Below are 17,670 nucleotides of genomic sequence, written 5' to 3' on the forward strand. Positions count from 1 at the left end.
GTCTATCTTCTGGATGCCCCTGCCTTCTACTTATCAAACATGTCTTGTTTATAGTAAAGAAATAAAACTCAAATAATAAAACCATCAGTATTAATTAATTAACATCCTCCTTTTTCAATCCTGTGCTTTGTAGATGACGACAGGAAGACAGATGTGTTTATAATGTTCAATCTGTTGAACCTGAAAATAAAAAGTGTAAACTGCTTAACCTAAATATAGCCATCAACCCACGGAGATGCCACTGTGTTCAGAGTATTTGCCCATGCAGCACTAGAAAAGATTTTGTAAAGCAAAAATCTGCTGAATGTGCTCATAAATATTAGAATATTCTTGATATGCTGTGCTGAAAACATTCAATCTGAGCTGTGAGCAACCAGCATTGCATTTCAATTTTTGGAAAAGGCTAGGATTTGTATCCAGAGATCCTACCAGCAATACAAAGTGGCAGGATACTGAAACTGGCATTACAATGCCTTATGCAATTATTTTGGGTCAAAGTATCCCATTGTACATAAATTCACATAATGAAGTTCAGTACAAAGCAAGCTAACAATGGACTTGGCACAGAGAAACAGATCAGCAGCTGCATTGGGAATTCAATGGAGAAAACTATTTTAATGCTCAATGTGTACACAAAATTGTCTTTGAAACTTGCTGAAAAATGCAAATAATATACATTAAAATTAAAATTTCTTAAAAGAAAATTTGAGCTTGCTTAAAATATAAACTGATTCCAGAATCAAGGGTTTCTAAGAGCTGTGATTAGCTGATGAGAGGTGTTTTACACAGATGATATGGTAGCTATGATGGCATCAGATCATTATTGCCTTGCTTGCTTTCTTCCCCCCATGCTGGCAGTTACAGTTCACGCTCATGACTGGAAATACACTTTCTATAAAATCTTTTGGCGATACATTAAGATGTCAGCAAGTGACAAAAAGCTTGTCTTGCTCCGTGGCAGGAGGAAAAATGGAGCGTATTATGATAATGCAGAGCTGTGCAGGCATTACACAATACAAACAACACTGAACAGTATCATTCAAAGAAAACACAAAGCAGTCATTGATTTTTAATATCTGCATTAAAGGTCTCCATTCTAAGTAATTACATTTTGTAGGAAATATCTTTAAATGATGCCCTGCCTATTTACAGGGAATTAGGAGAATATTATACAAACAAGTGCAGGAAAAAACATTTTGCTGTAGCAATTTTTTCAAACACAATTCCTTCCCCAGTGTTTAAACCAGCCATTACTACCACTGATGCAAAGAATACTGATTAAAATGGGGGCTTGGTTTGTTTGCATTTTTAAAAAAAGACTTCAGAGATTTTCTTCTGACCCATTTAAGGGTGAAGATTGGCCAAACTGCCTCATCTTTCTGGCATTTCAAAAACCTGCTGCCATGAAAACCTTCTCACCCCACCCAAGTGCTTGCTCTGGAGCTCAGGTGAGAGATGGGCAGAGGGTTTTCAGAGGAGGGGAACGAGCACAATGCACAATACCCACGTGCTAAAGGAAAAGACTATTTTTGGACCTGGGGAAACCACTGGCAAGATCTACCTACAAATGCAAAATTTATTCATACACCAAGAGGCTGCCAAATGAGATGAAGCTGATGATGATTTTTCTCTAACCAGCCTTCATCCCTAGTGTGAAGCCTGCACTGACACCTGGGGCAGTACATAGACTCCCATGATGCATATCTTGCTTCTCCCTTTTAGCTGCCCCAGGAGCCCATTAGGTCATGTGGTTACTTGAGCTGTTTCCAGGTTTTGCTGAAGATGGTTTTGCAAGGCTAAGTCTGACTTGCTCAAGAGAGCAGCATCAGAGGTAAGGCAAAGAGGAGAGGGATACCCCTCACAAAATGGGATCTAGATGGTTGGAAGAGAAAATGTCCTTGCAAGATCACATATACAGACTCACAAATTTCCATAACAGTCAGTCTGAACCCTACTTGCTCTGCTTCAGCATATGAATAAGGCTGAAAATGTGGACTGAGATCCATCACCAACTCTGCAGCAGTACCATGCCTAATATTTGTGCTCACTGCCACAGCAGGGAATGAAGTTGAGGAGCCTATTAACCTTCTGGCAATATCAAACTGTTGCCTTTAGTAGCACAACAAATCCCTGCTTTGCAGCAGGTGTTCAAGGTGCCTGCAAAGCACCCCTGGGATACAAAGCATCACATAGATCTCTACTAGAAAAAATGGGGAAAGAAAAAAAAAAAAAGACAAAAAAAAATTCACCTACCACCTACCTGTCCCCACCCTCCCATCCACCACCACTGGCTGCTTTTGTTTTCAACATCTTCCAGCTCTGCAACAACACCTGGAAGCCCACTGGTCCACTCAGAATGCAGAGTGACTTCCACCTTAACCAGCTATCTCAAATCAGTTCCCAAAGCTGCCAGCAAGCAGCCTGCATCTGAGCTCCTACATTTCTACTCTGATACACTCTACATCTCAAACTTTTAATTAAAAGAAGGAAAAAAAAAAGTTCATCCAAATCAATTCAAATATACCATTTCTCCCAATTACTGTGTAATGCAGAGGCCATCATCATATTGCATCATTACATTGAGGAATTATCTAGCATGAAGTCCTATAAATTAGCTTAAATAGCTTGTGTGTTTTCATCCATAACAGCATAATTCATAAAGATATACCACTGCTTTTCTGTGTACAAGGATCTAAATTGAACGGGCGCATTACATCTATTTTAGATGAACTTTAATGAGAAAAGGCTGAGATGAGCCCCCCTCTGCCTATCTGTGAAGTTTAAGCATTATGCCACAGAAGAAAGAAAATAAAAAAAAAAAGAAAAAGATATCTTATTTTGTGGTTGCACATTAGGCCCTGATGCTTCAGATTGCCTTTTCTGAGGAACATACCATATTGCTGGCGTTTCCATTCAAAACAAGCTTGTGTTTTATAGAAAAGGGTTCAACATTTACAGCAACATATATATGAACAGCAAAGACTGAAAACTGTCATTTACAACTCAATCTAAGGAACTATCCATTTTAAAAGAAATGGTAACTACATGAAAAGAACAACCCAATACCTAGATTTTTATCAAAGTATATCAGTTTAGGATACTTTATATCAAACCCCAAATACCTTAGGTACTTAAATGTCCTGACAATGGATCAGGTTTCCCAAAAAACTGACCATAATGCTCCTACATGCTATAAACAAATAAGAAGTCTTCCAGAACTATGCTTCATACTGAGTTCTTTACAAAAAACAAAATCAGAGACAGAGCTCCTTGGGTTCTGTCCTGGATCATCGGTGAATGCATATGTAACGACTTTCACCTCTTGAAACCTCTCAGATTCATTCTTATGCATAGGCCTGAAGGGACATTTATGTGTTTGGCTTGTTGTTGCATCAATTCAGAGAGTTACTGTAAAAATTTACATTACTGCAGGCTTGTAGTGATGAAGTAGGCAAGTACAAGAAATAAGCTTTTATTGCATTTATTTTAGATTTGATGGAAATGAAAAGCGTAGTCATCTGTATGACAATGCCCACCATTAAATTTGATTCATTGATTAAATTACATCTTATTTAACTTGATTATTTTTTTCAAAAGTTGAAATTTTCAGATAAATCACAGATTTGACCTATCCATCCAGATGGTGTTTCTCCCGAATTGATCATGTATTTCAATTTGCTGTACCCACTTTATTGTATAGTTGTGACACATGCAATGCACCAAGGACACTCACTGAAACTCCAAGTTAATTTGAGTAAACCAGTATTTTATATACTAGATTCTACAGCAAAAGCTTTATTAAAAATGGGAAAAAACCCAATTTCCATTTCTCCCCTAATTCATGAACTTGTCTCTAACAAAGATAGCACTTTGTTTTAAATGGATTTACCAAATTCTTTAATAAATAAGCAGTTTTTTTAAAATCTCAAAGGCTTAGTTTCACTGTAACTTATTATTCTCTTGAAGGTCTTGGAATCATGGGAGGATCAATCTTTTGGTGCAGGCAGTAACATGAAGGTCAGATTTCTAAGAACTAAGCTGTGCTAACTTTCAAGTAAGGATACCACTGGCTGTCAGTTTGACTAGACCTCTGTGCTTCTCCTCTGCTCCTGCCAACAGCTTTTGTCCTGTCTTTTTGAGGCATTGGCTGAGTTAATTTTGGGCTGGAAGAGTTCCCTGAACCTCCATGCAGGTGCAAAAAAGAGGACAGCGCAGTGCAGGGATAGATTTAGATGACTGGAAATACGATGGGTGACTGGTTTGAACTGCACCACGTGTTTCCAATGGTTAATTTAAGTTTCAAACTCCTTAATTCCCAGACATGTCACTGTTTCTTATATCTGAGCTTTCTTGGTTTATTTTTCACCACTGTTATTCCAAAACCACTCAAACCAGAAAAACACTCAGTCCCAAAATCTATTTCAAATGTATATTCTGTGTTCTTGCTATTGGGCTTTATTAGTTTTTAATCTTTTCATGAGTTATGCAAAGCTGCTTCAAGATACTTCAGATTCAATAGCTTTTCCAAACCTTCTTCCTTGGTAAAACTACTGTATAACTAAAGATACCAAACCAAGTTCTAATACAATTGATATAGGACTGCAAATATTTGCTGGCAATACCAATTATACGTAACAGGAATTAAAATAATTGTTGATACCTGTGGTTAAAGGCAGATGAGTGACACTAGTTAGACAGGTGAGAGTGAACCAGGTTGATGCCAACGTTGCTCCAGATAAAAGCAGCAACAGTATAAACTTCAGCATGCCCCTGATAAAATCTGCAAATCTAAAATAAAAGCACAGATCAGAGCAGTACAATTGCCGATTTTCATATTATTTAAATATGATGCTTGACAACTAATTCACTATATTCTCATTAAACATTCTGGAGTCTATAAAAACAATTTTTAAATCGTTTCTCATTTTCAGAAATAGAAAAAAGGCACTTTTATAGAACGGTGATATTTCTAGCTGTCAAGCTGAAGAGCCATGAATTTTTTAGCTGTCACAAAATAACAACCAAACCAGAACAATTCTCAAGGCATCAACTGAAAACCCTTGGTATACAGGAAAGTTTGTGGGGTTTTTTAATTCTGCATTTGTTGGACACAACATCACACCACTACTTACATCCCTGTTTTGTCAGCATTTGCCAGTCTCCCTTGGCAGACACACTGCTCCATTAGCATATGAGGAGGCTGCTGAATTTCATTCAAGACATAGTTACGTGTCAAGATTCATTCCAGTGGGAAATGACAAAACTCCAAATACCAGAATCCCTAGATTGAAGATGACAAGGAACAGCTTCTGAACTCTCAGATGCATTGGGATGAAGCTCTTGGTAGCACAGGCAAAGGAAGGGTTCTTTACACAGGTGGTCAACACTAGTGGCTGTTTTGGGTTGAAATGTTCCAGAAACCAAGAGCTTGGTGCCACTCCTCTACTACACATACCCTACTGACAGTCTGCAGGGCGTGAGGGAGGAAGTTCCTGGGCAGTCTGGCTATACATAGAGGGAAATACAATCTTTATACCACCTGATGGTATAATTGCTTTTTTAATGTGTTGGTTTTTTTTCAAGGAGACCCAATGCATTTGAGCAATGCTCACGTGGCATAATTATCAGTGCAACTGCTCTTTTTAAAAGGGATTTCAGCACAGCTACTAAAAAGAAATGTATTAGAAAAGGCAATTTCATTTACCCGCTAGTAATTTTCTATAATCTCCTGCTTAGGAGATGAGATTTTGGGCCAGAGGGGTTAGGTACGTATGTCTAAAGGATGTCTTCTGCCCTCATTGCCTCCTACCTTGATAAAGCTAACAGCAGCACAATCTTTCTAGGCTGGTCCATGATGAAATCTGTCCTGTCTGTCAGCTAACTGCCTCCTCTCCCCTAGCAAAGATCACTGTACAGGCAGATACCATATAGCTTACTTTACAGAGCAGATAATATAGCAACATTTTGGGATCTAGGTGCCTAGCTTTATATCCACCATGAGATGTGCAAATAATGCAATCAAAAAACCCCGAGCAACAACCCAACCCACTTCTTTCCTCCTATTTTGATTCTCCCTGTGTTTTAATTCCACATTGAATTTAGCAGTGAGTAATTCAATAAGCAGTAGAGGAAGATCAATGCTGCATATAATCTTAAAAGTTTATGACTGCTGTGTTCAAGTGGCTTATGCATTAATCTCTAATAGTCAGAGGTTAGCTGCTACTGTTGTTTTTTTCTGACAATCCAAATCCAGCAATCAGGATCACCTCTTCTCAGTGGTTTGTCAGTTTCTTTAATTATTCTTTGGGATCACTGGGGTCAAAATCAGCAATTTTAAAAGCCTCTCAGAAGCATTCTGAAGCACAAACTTTAGACTTCTTCCCCAGAGACTCCCTGCTTTGCTGGCCGGCAAGCATCGTCGTTCACTCTCCTTACAGGCAAAAGAGTGGTTACCTTTACTCTAATTAAACAGTGTGAGAAACACCAGTTTTCAGGGAGCAACATTCACAGACAACAGTTCAGGAAGGGGTCTATGGGTGGTCCTCAATCTCTATCCTACCACCACAGATATATGGGGATGGGAGGACAATACACATCTAAACCATTCGAGATACTTAAGTGGAGCAAACATCTACCTTTACTGAGCAACTGCAACTCCTTTTGACACTAAGACCCTGGTTTGGCTATCACATGTAGCAGTGTGCTGCAAGCAGCTCTCAGGTATCACAGGACTCCAGAAGGGTCAAATACAAACTGAAAGGTTTGTGCAGCTACTGAATTCAACCAGCAACAGAAATAATGGGAAAAAAATGACATGGCAAACTAGCCTGCGCATGGTAATTGAGGGACTTCTGCTTCTTGTCTGGCTACAGGAGAATAAAGACGGCTGTAAATCTAGTCAACTCTTCAGAATACTTCTTTCAATAAAGAAAAAATAAATTCTTTTTAGCCTGTGACCCCAGGATCTGCTTTCAAAAGCTTCTGTTCTATTTAAATCCTTCTTCATCTAGCATCTAAGGGGATGTCTGTAGCTGCTGACAAAGTAGGCACGCCTGGAAAGGTGTATACGTACCCACACAGAGACCTCTGAACCCGCAAGTCTCTTGCAACCCAGCAAATCCAGACCTACTCTGGATCCTACAGTTGAAATCACAGACCTGTGTTATTGACAACACTGTCTGTTGCTAAGGAAATTATCACCACGTCTTGAAGTTTCAACATTTTGACTACGCTGCAGGTTAAAAGCAGGAAAAAGAACTAAGCTGTGGAGGACAAAGCCTCAGAAGTATCTGTGATCATTAGCAAATGTGGCAAAAAAATAAATCCAGGAAAAAAGAATAAGAAGATATGAATATTGCTCTTTGACACTGTTTTTCTTCAAACCAGTACCATCCCAAAGCAGCCAAAGGGTACAGCACCTGCCAGCTGCTCAAAATAGCCCTGCCTTTTCAATTATAAAAATGTATCACACAAGTTAGTGAAACACAGGTAAGGTCATGGCTATTGGGACAGCAGTGGGCAGAGAGCAAGAAGATACATATATTGTGCCCAGAAAAACTTGCATCATTTTGCAAATGAGATAAGAAATTTGTTTACCTATCTGGGCATTACTTTAAATGTAGATGATTTAACACCTACTGTGATATGCACAACCAAATACTCCAGGGCTAGCTGCAGGTCTAAATGGTAGAATCTGCACTGACAAAACTGGAAGGAGCGAATTCCTAAGCTGCACCCATTTTGATTTGATAAATTAGCAGAGAAAAACATGTAGGAAAAAATAACAAACCAAAAACCAACAGCTTTTTGAGAGGTGGTTAAGGGAGAGAGCTGCTTGCTTGGCAGATCACAGTTCTGACACTGAAATACATCAACTTGTCAGCCTTGACAAGAATCATTAGTTAATTTTCCTAATTACAACTTTCAGCAGATTACAGTCAGACTCGTCATTGATTCAACCCTACACAGATAAATGCTGAATAGGCCTAAGAGGGAGAGTCATCCATCAGGAGTGACAAATCACCTCCTCCCTCCATTTCTGTGTGTAAACCCTCCCATTTGAACTGTGCATTGCCCAAGTTAGAAAGACATATTTGGAGGCAGACCGTTGGTATTTTTTAATTTACTCAAAAGCAAAGCTCTGAATGCTACAAAATACTGGTATTCAACAAGGTTTGAAATCAATTTTGAAGCAGTTAAAGAGACTGTCAGCATTTCCTTAAACTTATCCCAGGCAATGTATTAAATAAATTAATCTACCATAAAGATTGAGATTTGCGTGTTGGCACTGAGTCAGCAGATTCTCTTCTAACAAAGTTAAGTGAGCTGCCAAGGGCGCCCCTCTACTATGGAAATGTTGCAAATATACCAGAGATTAACTCATGATGGAAAAGATTAAACTGGAACTCTACCTGCTTCAGCACATAGCCTGCTAGGGCACTGGTGTCACAGCAGTTGGTTGTGAACACCTACTTTTAGAGAGAAAACCTTGTAATCTGAGTTTAGCTAAACAAAAGCAACAATTTTTAGAGGAAATATGGGTGTGAACTTTGTTTCAATAGATTAAGTCTTTTGGCCTGTATCTGGAGTGGATGGGAGGGAATCAGTTGTTTCTTTTCCCTAGGTCAGAAGGGTTTTTTTCCTCTCCCTCCACCACAGTTGCTAGGCAGCCTGCAAAATGTCAGGATGAGAAAATTCACATTTCTTTATGCATTGTGTACTCTGGTGATGCACAGCAAAAAAAAAAAAAAAAAAGAGCTTCAACTTCTGTCCTAAAAAGATACCTTTCTGGGTCCACAATCCCACAATGCCACAACAACAACAGACCTCTGTGCTTGTGCTAAACTCAGTGCAGAACAGGAGTCTAAAGAGTAGACATAGAGAAGCCAGGAAAATGCTTAGACATTGTGATGTATGAGAAACATGTGATATATTTTAATCAGTTTTATAAAGTCACTGCATAAGAACCTCCTGAAAGACTTCTTTTCTTCCCTCCCATACCCCCTTTTTTTAAAGGGGATCTCAATGAAGAAAAAGGATTTGCCTTTTGGAAGGATAATCCACTTCTTGCTTTTCTGTTCCCCATTTTATCAATATTCACGATGGCCAGAGAGAACTGTGTTTGGACACATAAAAAGCATAGGTACATCCAAACTGTAGCCCACTGTAGTACAGTAAAAAGTCAACAGGCCATAGAGGAATCCAGCAACTTGGCCAAAAGAGACTTACACTAAGGAGACAAACTCTAATTTCTTCAACGCTTTCCAAATTTGCTACCTCATACCAGGCAGCTGAATTCACAAGAACTGTGTTTAAAAGGAGCACACAAGAACCAGTTGTCAGGAGTAACAGTATGACTTGCTAAATTGAGCTATACTCATGTGGAGTTCTGAAACCCCCCAGCAACCACTGACATGGAATATACAAATTATTGCTCTACAAGAAACACATCATCCTCAAATGCATTTTCCATTTCAAGTTTCTAGAAGACGAGATAAAACAAGTTATGTTATTAAGAGGATAAGCCAAATGACAATCACAGCTGAAGAAATGGAGAAGGACATGTAATTATTCCTACCTTGCCATCGCTATGCCAACAACACAACCTCCAACTATAGACCAAAATCCAATCCAGCCTGCATCTACCTAATAGGATAAAGAACAACAAAAACAAAAACTCAAATAAGATGATAAGAAATGACTTTAAAAACAAATGATGTGCAGGAGCTGCAAACTGCTAGCAACAGCCCACAACAGCAATCTGAAGTGCAAGACTTTTTCTAGGATATTCAAAAAGAAATAAATTCACTAAAAGAAAGCATGACTAAGTAGCCTATGCCCTAAATGTGACATCTCTGTATAGAATCTGAGTAATGCCCTCTGCATTTTTATAATACTCTATCAAAAGCTTAGAAATCCTCTTCTCCTCACTTCATCTTTGCCACACAGTAAACATTATTTTCTTTTTACTAGTGCAGCAGCCAACAATATTCCTGTTTCTTTACCTGCCTCTTCCTTCTTGTCAAAAGGTGCATACTGTTCTGAAAATACCCACAGCTGGTGTAGAGTCAGCAGGGATGATTGTAACAATTTGGGGTGCCAAATTGTGTTCAAAATTTCAGAAAAGTGATCCATATGTATAAATAGCAGCTTAAACATTAAAACCTGCTAAAATTGTATGCTAGTACAAAAATAAAAACACACCACTTAGAAAATAGCTGCTGATTATCAGTCAGGAGATACTTACTTGGCTCACATGAACTGGCGTTAATATCAAATCCAGGACACCAGACCAGCCAGAGAAAACACCCAGTGGTATAGCATAGGCTAAAGCAATCATCAGGAATCGGAAATTGCTGTGAAGACAAAACACAGGCAATTAGCTGCAGATCATGTTAGAAATTGCACCAAGATTAGCTGCTAGAGTAAATGACACCCTATTCTGCCCATCAAGAAAAAAAAACATTGGTCTGAAGAAGCAGCAAGCCAGGAAAAACAAGAAAGGGATCCGGCCATGTCACTGGAATTCCAGTGGCTGAGATGTTACTGCCTTTGCACTTGATAAGAAAAAAAGGCAGTCTCTCCACATAGTTCAAAGATTTTCGTAAGCATGCTGGGCTCATGTGTTTCTCATTTCTTCAAGCAATTCTTCCATACATTTGCATGGGCAACCTACTTAGCCTAAGTGTATGTTAGGAACAATAAGCACTAATTTAAATGGCAAAAAGCGTATTTCAAGAATAAAATCAGAGATTCATACTTTTTGATTTTTTTTTAACTGTTCTACTTCTCTTTATTTTGGTGAAAGGCAGAGAGAGCTCTGGGAATGAGTTGTGAGAGTGGAAAATTTTGACAGTTTGAACTGTCAAATAACAGAGACAAGTATAATCTTCTGCTCTAAATAGTCAGCACCTTTGATTTTTCCTCCCAATTAAAAATTATTCAACCTTTATTATTCAGTGAAGATGAAGCAGTCAAAGCTGTGTCATCATCTTCATTGTACACAGCTAAACAGGAGCTGGCAGAGAAACACCACCACCAATTTCCCTCACCTACCAGCCGATACCGAAAGCAAATACGAAATATCCAACTTTTCCTCAAGAATGTTTCTATTTGGGAATAAAACCAGAAAATATGCTTTGGGCTCCTCAATGGCGATATTTTGAAGTGAAAAGATATCTGTGCAACCACAAAATGGGGCTCCCCACCACTCCCAAACAATTTACATAAAATGGATCCTGATCAGTACCATTTCTTTGCCACGCAGCAGCAATTGGATAGCAAATAGTTAGGAAAGACAAGAGGGAGGGAGGGAAAGAGCTTGGAATACTCTCCAAAACATTCAGAGGTTTGCAGCTTACCCTGTTTTACTCCACGCACAGCACACCAGCCAGTGTTTTTTTTGCACTGTTCTTTTTCACACATCCTCTTCTTGAATAACACATTGCTATCACATGAACATATCCTCCTCTTTCAGTATCATTCATATCAGATTTAATTTTTAATGCAACGAAAAACAACTCCCAAACTTTCAGCTCTTCCACACACTGCTTGGATTTCTCTCAATGCTGAAGTGTTTGCCATCTTCCTGAAATTTTATTTTTCCTCTTAAGAATGCCACACTCTTATCCTAGTCTATCTTCTACCATCTTGGCATCTCTTAAGGCGGGTTTTCTGATGCTATTTCACACTATCCATGTAAAAGCTAATTCAACACCTGCAGAATAAAGTAAAAGGGAAAGTGCCCGTTTTGCACAGACATTATTTCTATATAGCCATGTTGTAGATTGCAAAGAGGAAACAAGTCTAAACCCACTGGTCTGAAATGGTTCTTGGTCAATATTCAAAATCTTTGACTATCTGAATCTTGTCTTCAATAAAGAGCTATTTTAATCAAGTAGAGGTCAGGATGAGTATCTTCTAACTTACTTGATTGAGCTCTCCTGTGTCACGTTTGTCTTTTGTAACTTAAGCAACAAGACAGACTGGCACAGGGGATAGCTGCTCTTGCTCCAAATCCTAGCCCTAGAGAACCAGCCCTGCATCATGATGTCTTCCACTGACAAAGGCTCCCATGTTGCCACACCACCTAGTCTCCAGATTAAAGAAGGTGACCAGGAGAAAGGAGAAAGACAACTAGCAATAAACCAGCACAAATTACCAGACACCATCCTGTCCCCTTGTCCAGCAATTGCTTGTGCTGGCTACGTTAAGTGCTACAGCTATTTGAAACATACACCTTCAGTAGCAGCTCTGCTTCTCATAGCTCCAGCCACTTGTATTTGTTTCTGCAATTGCTCCACTGAAAACAGGAAAATGTGCTGTCTGTCACACCATCCGCTGGTGAACCCACACTGTTTTCCATCGCATCAGCCCTCATGACAGGATATCAGCATTAGCCTCTCTGCTAAACCATCCTGCTGCAATATGAATTGGCTTTTTTCCTTCTGCTTTTTCAGAAACCTAAGATAGGCTGGTTCAGAGGGAAGCCCCATCAAAGTCAGTCACAATTTTCAGAATAACTTTGACAGCAGCTATTAACATCAGACGTACCCAGGGCAGCTTCCATCACTGGATGGCGATGTCATACGAAAGTTTCATTAAATAAATAATGATGCAAAAAAACCCCATGCCTTGAAAATATAAAAATAACGTAACCAGTTAAAAGCACCTAATTACTTCAATACAAAAACTACAACATGTTTTCTTGACAAAGATTTGAAGACTTATCAACTATTTACTTGTATAAGAATTTTTTCCATGGAAATTTCTGGCATATTCTGAAATAGGAGGGGAAAAAAAAAAAAAAGCAGCCATATTTGCTTCACCCAAGAAATTGAGAAAGGGCACTAAGTTTTTTAATGGAAATTCAAACTACATTTGTCACAGTGTGTGACAGACTGTCAAAAGACTTGGGCTTAGCTCCCAAACCATGACTAATCCGTCGTCTCCCAACGCAGGCTGAGAGAGTTGGTATCAGGAGACAACCAGACATCAGCTAATCGTTATAATCTGTCAGAAGCAGGAATCCTCCACATCAGCAGGAAGAGGCAAGTTCTAGAGCAAGTCCCCCCAAAACTAGCCTACAAGGGATGGATGACCCTAAGACGACACGTATAATACAACTGCAAGAAGCAGCTCATGAAGGCAACTGTTCAAGGACCTGAAGGCATGAAGGAGTATGGGAGTTGCAAGGATGCGATAGATCCCGTTGGCACCCAAGGATAAAGGTCAATAACTTCAATGGTGAAGTTATGCTATGCAGTTTTATTTTAAGTAATGAAACTGCAGCCTGGGGGAGAGAAGAGGGAAATGAACATCTCAATTCTCATGAGTGATTTTTTGGTGCATAGTTGGGTCATCCCATCAGCTCACGCACACACACAATGTCTTACACAGTTCTTATACCAGAGGGTAAGTCTTCAATAAGGGGAAATGATGATTTCCTGGTACTCATCAGCTGATTACCTTCAGTCTACACCATTAAGTCAAGAGAAAGCCTCTCTGTGCCAAGAATTCTAAAGCCTAGATTAGGCAGGCAACAGAGCCTAGAAGCCTAACGAAGCAAATGACGAATTTCTCTTGAAGCACAGCAGATATCATTTCCTTTATAAACCCCCCTTGCTTGATGGACTGTTGCTGAAAGGCTCCCCAAGATAAGTGGGTTTAATGAAGAACTGTTGATTGTTTCATGTACAAAGGAATGAAGAAGTGCCTTTGATAAAGGGTAGCATGTAAGAATATATAAAGGCCAGAGGGAAGGGAGATAGAATGTCATTCCTGACCACATTTGAAAAAAACCCCAAACTTCTTGATTCCTGGAGACACTATAAACTATGCTAATTATTTAAGCGTTAGGCTTCTTTTCTTAAGTTTCGTTGTTTGTGAACTGTATGTTGGCTTTGCTGTTTACCTCCTGACCTCACCAGCATCTTGGGCCCACTGTTTACAACAATTCTAACGAGCAATCTAATGGTTATAAAGCTCCCAAATGGAGTACTGTCAACAGAAATTTTACATTTCACCTACGGAATCAGTTGTTGTTTGGATTTCTATTCAAACAGCAACATTTTTACAACACAGCCCTCAGGCAGTGGCTTACCACACACCACCTTGGGTACATAACAGCATTACTGTGTGTGCTAAACATCCTTAAGGGAATTGTTATTTTTTAATATCCTGAGTAGGTGACTTTGCAGACTAACCAGCCAGCTGTACTCACATCTTCTCCCAAGCGCTAGGCTGCTCCAGGATGAACTCGCTGGATTAAGCATCTGGTCAACTTTTGCTCCCCCAAACTAAACCAAAAGTTTCCAAAACCATAACAGAAAAACCCCAGTGACAGCAAGGGATGAGTTGTTTCTGCGTGCTCTAAATACACTTTTAGAAAGTACAGTCCATAACAGGTCTGTAATAACTAAATGCCTAAAGCTCTCCAATTATCAAGTTTCATGCTGCCCTTTGTATACAATGCATTGTACAAACACTGTGTCTTACCAAAAGGGCCCAAGTGGAAAAAGTTGCAAAGCTGGAGATGTCACCTTCTTTATAACCCTTTTTTTTTTTTTAAACACAAAAATTTAAAGGAAACTAATTCACCCTTGAACCTGTCCAGAAACACGTTTCCTATTCCCTCATCATATTTTAACATATAATTAATGAGATTTAATAGATCATGTAACGGTTTCAGATAGCTCATTCATTGCTCTGGTGGCTGAATGAAAGTAGCTGAATACTCCTCTGAATTACAAGCAAACACCAAATTTATTCCAATATAATAATCACAGAAGAAAGCAGTTTGTTAGTTAAGCCCAGTGTTAATTGTTCTCTCACAGCTTGCAATAGGCACTCTGTTAACTATCTTGTATAACCTGATGCAACAGAAGCATTGCTTAAGAAGATACATGCTAACAGGATGACTAAAGCAGTGTTGCTGCTGAAGGACTCTGTCATGAAGGCTTGAGATATACCCAATGATTTAAAATTTTATGTCTGCTTGTTAGCAGTTAGCATCCCTTTATGTCTCAGCATTAATATTTAATTTTATTTTGTTTAAAAGCACTACAAACCAACTTGTTTGCTCAATGAGAAGATTAAAGCACACTTGCTTTTATTTATTTAGGTGCTGATCTGCTTTGAAGTGGAAACCCAACGAGGACCTACCTTAAGAGTCTGCAAAAACTTCTCCTGTAGCTGAGCCGTTGACTTGCAGCAGCCACACTGGGAGGGAATGGAGGGCGTGAGGGGAAGTAGGCCAACGCTGCAGAAAAGATCAGGGAAACCATTCCAAATTCTAAACAAGAGGGCAAAGAACAACAAAGCCAAGAACAGCTGTTAGCATCGAAACACTTATTTTGGTACAGCATTGCTATCAGACAGCCTCTGATACATAAATCTCACCACAAGTGCTTTCCTGGCTCCTAATAACAGGACTCCATAACTTAAAGGAGAATTTCACTTTTTTTCTCCCCAAACAAGATTTCAAATTGAGAAGGAGAATCAATGAGATAGGGAAATACAGGCAGTCCTTCTCAGTGACAGAGGCTGCAGAGAACCACGTTTACACATGGAGAACTCCGTGAAGCAAAAGGAAAGCTTTTGCTTCTCCTCTTCAGAGAGAACTGCATTACAAAGATTTGGCCACGTTTCCTCATGATGGAAGTAACGCAGTGCAGGTAACAGTGTGCTGGAGACTTTAAACAGATGGGACTGGGGGAGCTCCAGGGCACAGGATGACAATTACTCAGCACACAGGATGATGAAGGCAAACGAAAGGTCAGGCAAGGCAGCATCTCAGACACAAACAGTATTACACGGCAACAGAATAAAAAGAGAAAGGTGCAGGAGCAGCCAAGGCTCAGGAATAGAGGAAGCACTGGTAATAAGAAGAAAAATGAAAGAATACAGCTGTTTGCAGATACTCCTCTTGTTCAGCAGCAGGTATTCTAGATCTTTGAAAAATTTCATAGCAGAAATTTGGACCTGAACTTGCAAAGTGATGGGCACTTCACAGAAAATAGTCAGCAAGCCCCATGAACAGACATTCTGATGCCACAGTCAGTCTAATTAATTTGTTTTACAGCCCTTTCACAATGTGTATCATGTTCTCCACAGTCCTCAATCCCAATATTTCTCCTATCCCCTTTGAAAACAAGGTTCTTTGCTGCTGGAGAGAAAAATGTATAGCTTAAGTGTGTTATCTTAAAAGAACCTATGATCTTGTAACAAAGTGTTCACCGACACCACAAATAAATTCCAGCAGAGCTGGATACTCAATTGCATTCATTTTCTTTTTTCTTCTCCTTTTTTAATAAATCAATATGAACATGGCACTTTGCCAGCTCTTCTCTAAACCAGAAGAAAATAAATTCAGGAACCTGAGAAGTAAATAACACTCGGCATCTAAATGGATCAGCTGGAGATGAGGAAGGGAAATGAATGCTTCTATTTGGTACATGGAAAAAAAGTCTACCCTAAATTTCTTTTGAAGGCTCAAATACTAAAGGATTCATTTTGAATTACATGGTGTCTCTTTTTCCTGCTGTGGTCTAATTGCATGTTTTGAGGGTTGAGGGCACTTTAACTAGACCTTCTCACTGTATCTTTTCTGTTCCCCGGAAAACAGATTAATTCCTATCTTTGCGTAAGTTGCTTCTGAGATCACGAGCAACGAATGAAGAATTGGCCACAAGTGATCATCCCAGACCTAAGAAAGGGATGATACTGGATGGGGAATCAAGACTTGCCAAAAGCTGTTCATCAACTTTTCCTGCATCTAGGTCTACACATAGGTGCATAGGTATACATAGGTACATACACACACACACTTTAACCACGTATTAAAGGAACATGTCAGACTACAGACAGGTACAACCAGCAAGAACGTGACCACACAAACCATAAACTTTGTCTGAGGTGCTTATTATTTAACTTGATTAGACTGCAGTGCCGTAAGGGGAAAGGCCACGTCTTTCTCTAAAGAATGTAAAACACGTTTATAATTTTTTTAAATCACAGTAATATTTTATAACAGGTGCCCATCTGGGACCTCTTCTATGGGCTGTCTCAAGATCCCTGCCAATCAAATTGCTGCAGTAGGAGTAGTAACACGTTTTTTTAAAAATAATTAAATTCAGCATGCAGTCCTTGTTGTACTTTCCTGCGATTCTTTAATGTTTCCCAGTGTTATACTTGCAGGCTAACAAATTTGCCTTGCAAGCACTGCCCTCATACACAAAAGAGCAGAATTGACTTTGGACACTAAAGCAGCTCCCTCTATTGAAGAATGAAAAGTCTTCAGTGTTGTCTTAGCTTTGCGCATCACGCTTGCACCTCTATCAAAACTCTGTGTACTGCCAAGCACATGTTGCATTGTTTCCACATTAGGAAATCCACACCTTTATCTCCATTATCATTTACTTTACCAGGCTAGATAAAGAAAAATACAATCTAAAACTTGTCCTGGGAATATAAATAGGGAATAAAAGCACGCAAAAGATAAAAGGTAAGAAGTAGGTCAATAACAAGACCGAGGGAGCTGCAGTCATAAAAGAGGAACTCTGCCACAGAAGCTGACTACTGGCTTCTCAAGCGTGCAAAGGATGCAGCAAAGCACCCAGAACTGGGCAAGTCAGCATAAGTCAGCGTGCAGAAACAGCCGTGTGTATCTCT

General features: G+C 39.4%; 1 protein-coding gene across 1 annotated transcript in view; it reads right to left on the minus strand.

Annotated features, from left to right (window-relative positions):
* Positions 1-17,670, minus strand: part of SLC49A4 (solute carrier family 49 member 4) — a gene marked incomplete at its 5' end in the record, with an annotated part of 64,901 nt that overhangs the window by 11,085 nt on the left and 36,146 nt on the right. Inside the window, 4 exons of the mRNA XM_084265364.1 lie at positions 4,661-4,788; positions 9,578-9,645; positions 10,247-10,355; positions 15,163-15,292. Coding sequence (XP_084121490.1) covers positions 4,661-4,788; positions 9,578-9,645; positions 10,247-10,355; positions 15,163-15,292 — 435 coding nt within the window. The remainder of the gene's footprint in view (positions 1-4,660; positions 4,789-9,577; positions 9,646-10,246; positions 10,356-15,162; positions 15,293-17,670) is intronic.

This window comes from Gallinula chloropus (genome assembly GCF_964237585.1).
Source record: "Gallinula chloropus genome assembly, chromosome: 5".
In the NCBI taxonomy this organism is placed as follows: Eukaryota; Metazoa; Chordata; class Aves; order Gruiformes; family Rallidae; genus Gallinula; species Gallinula chloropus.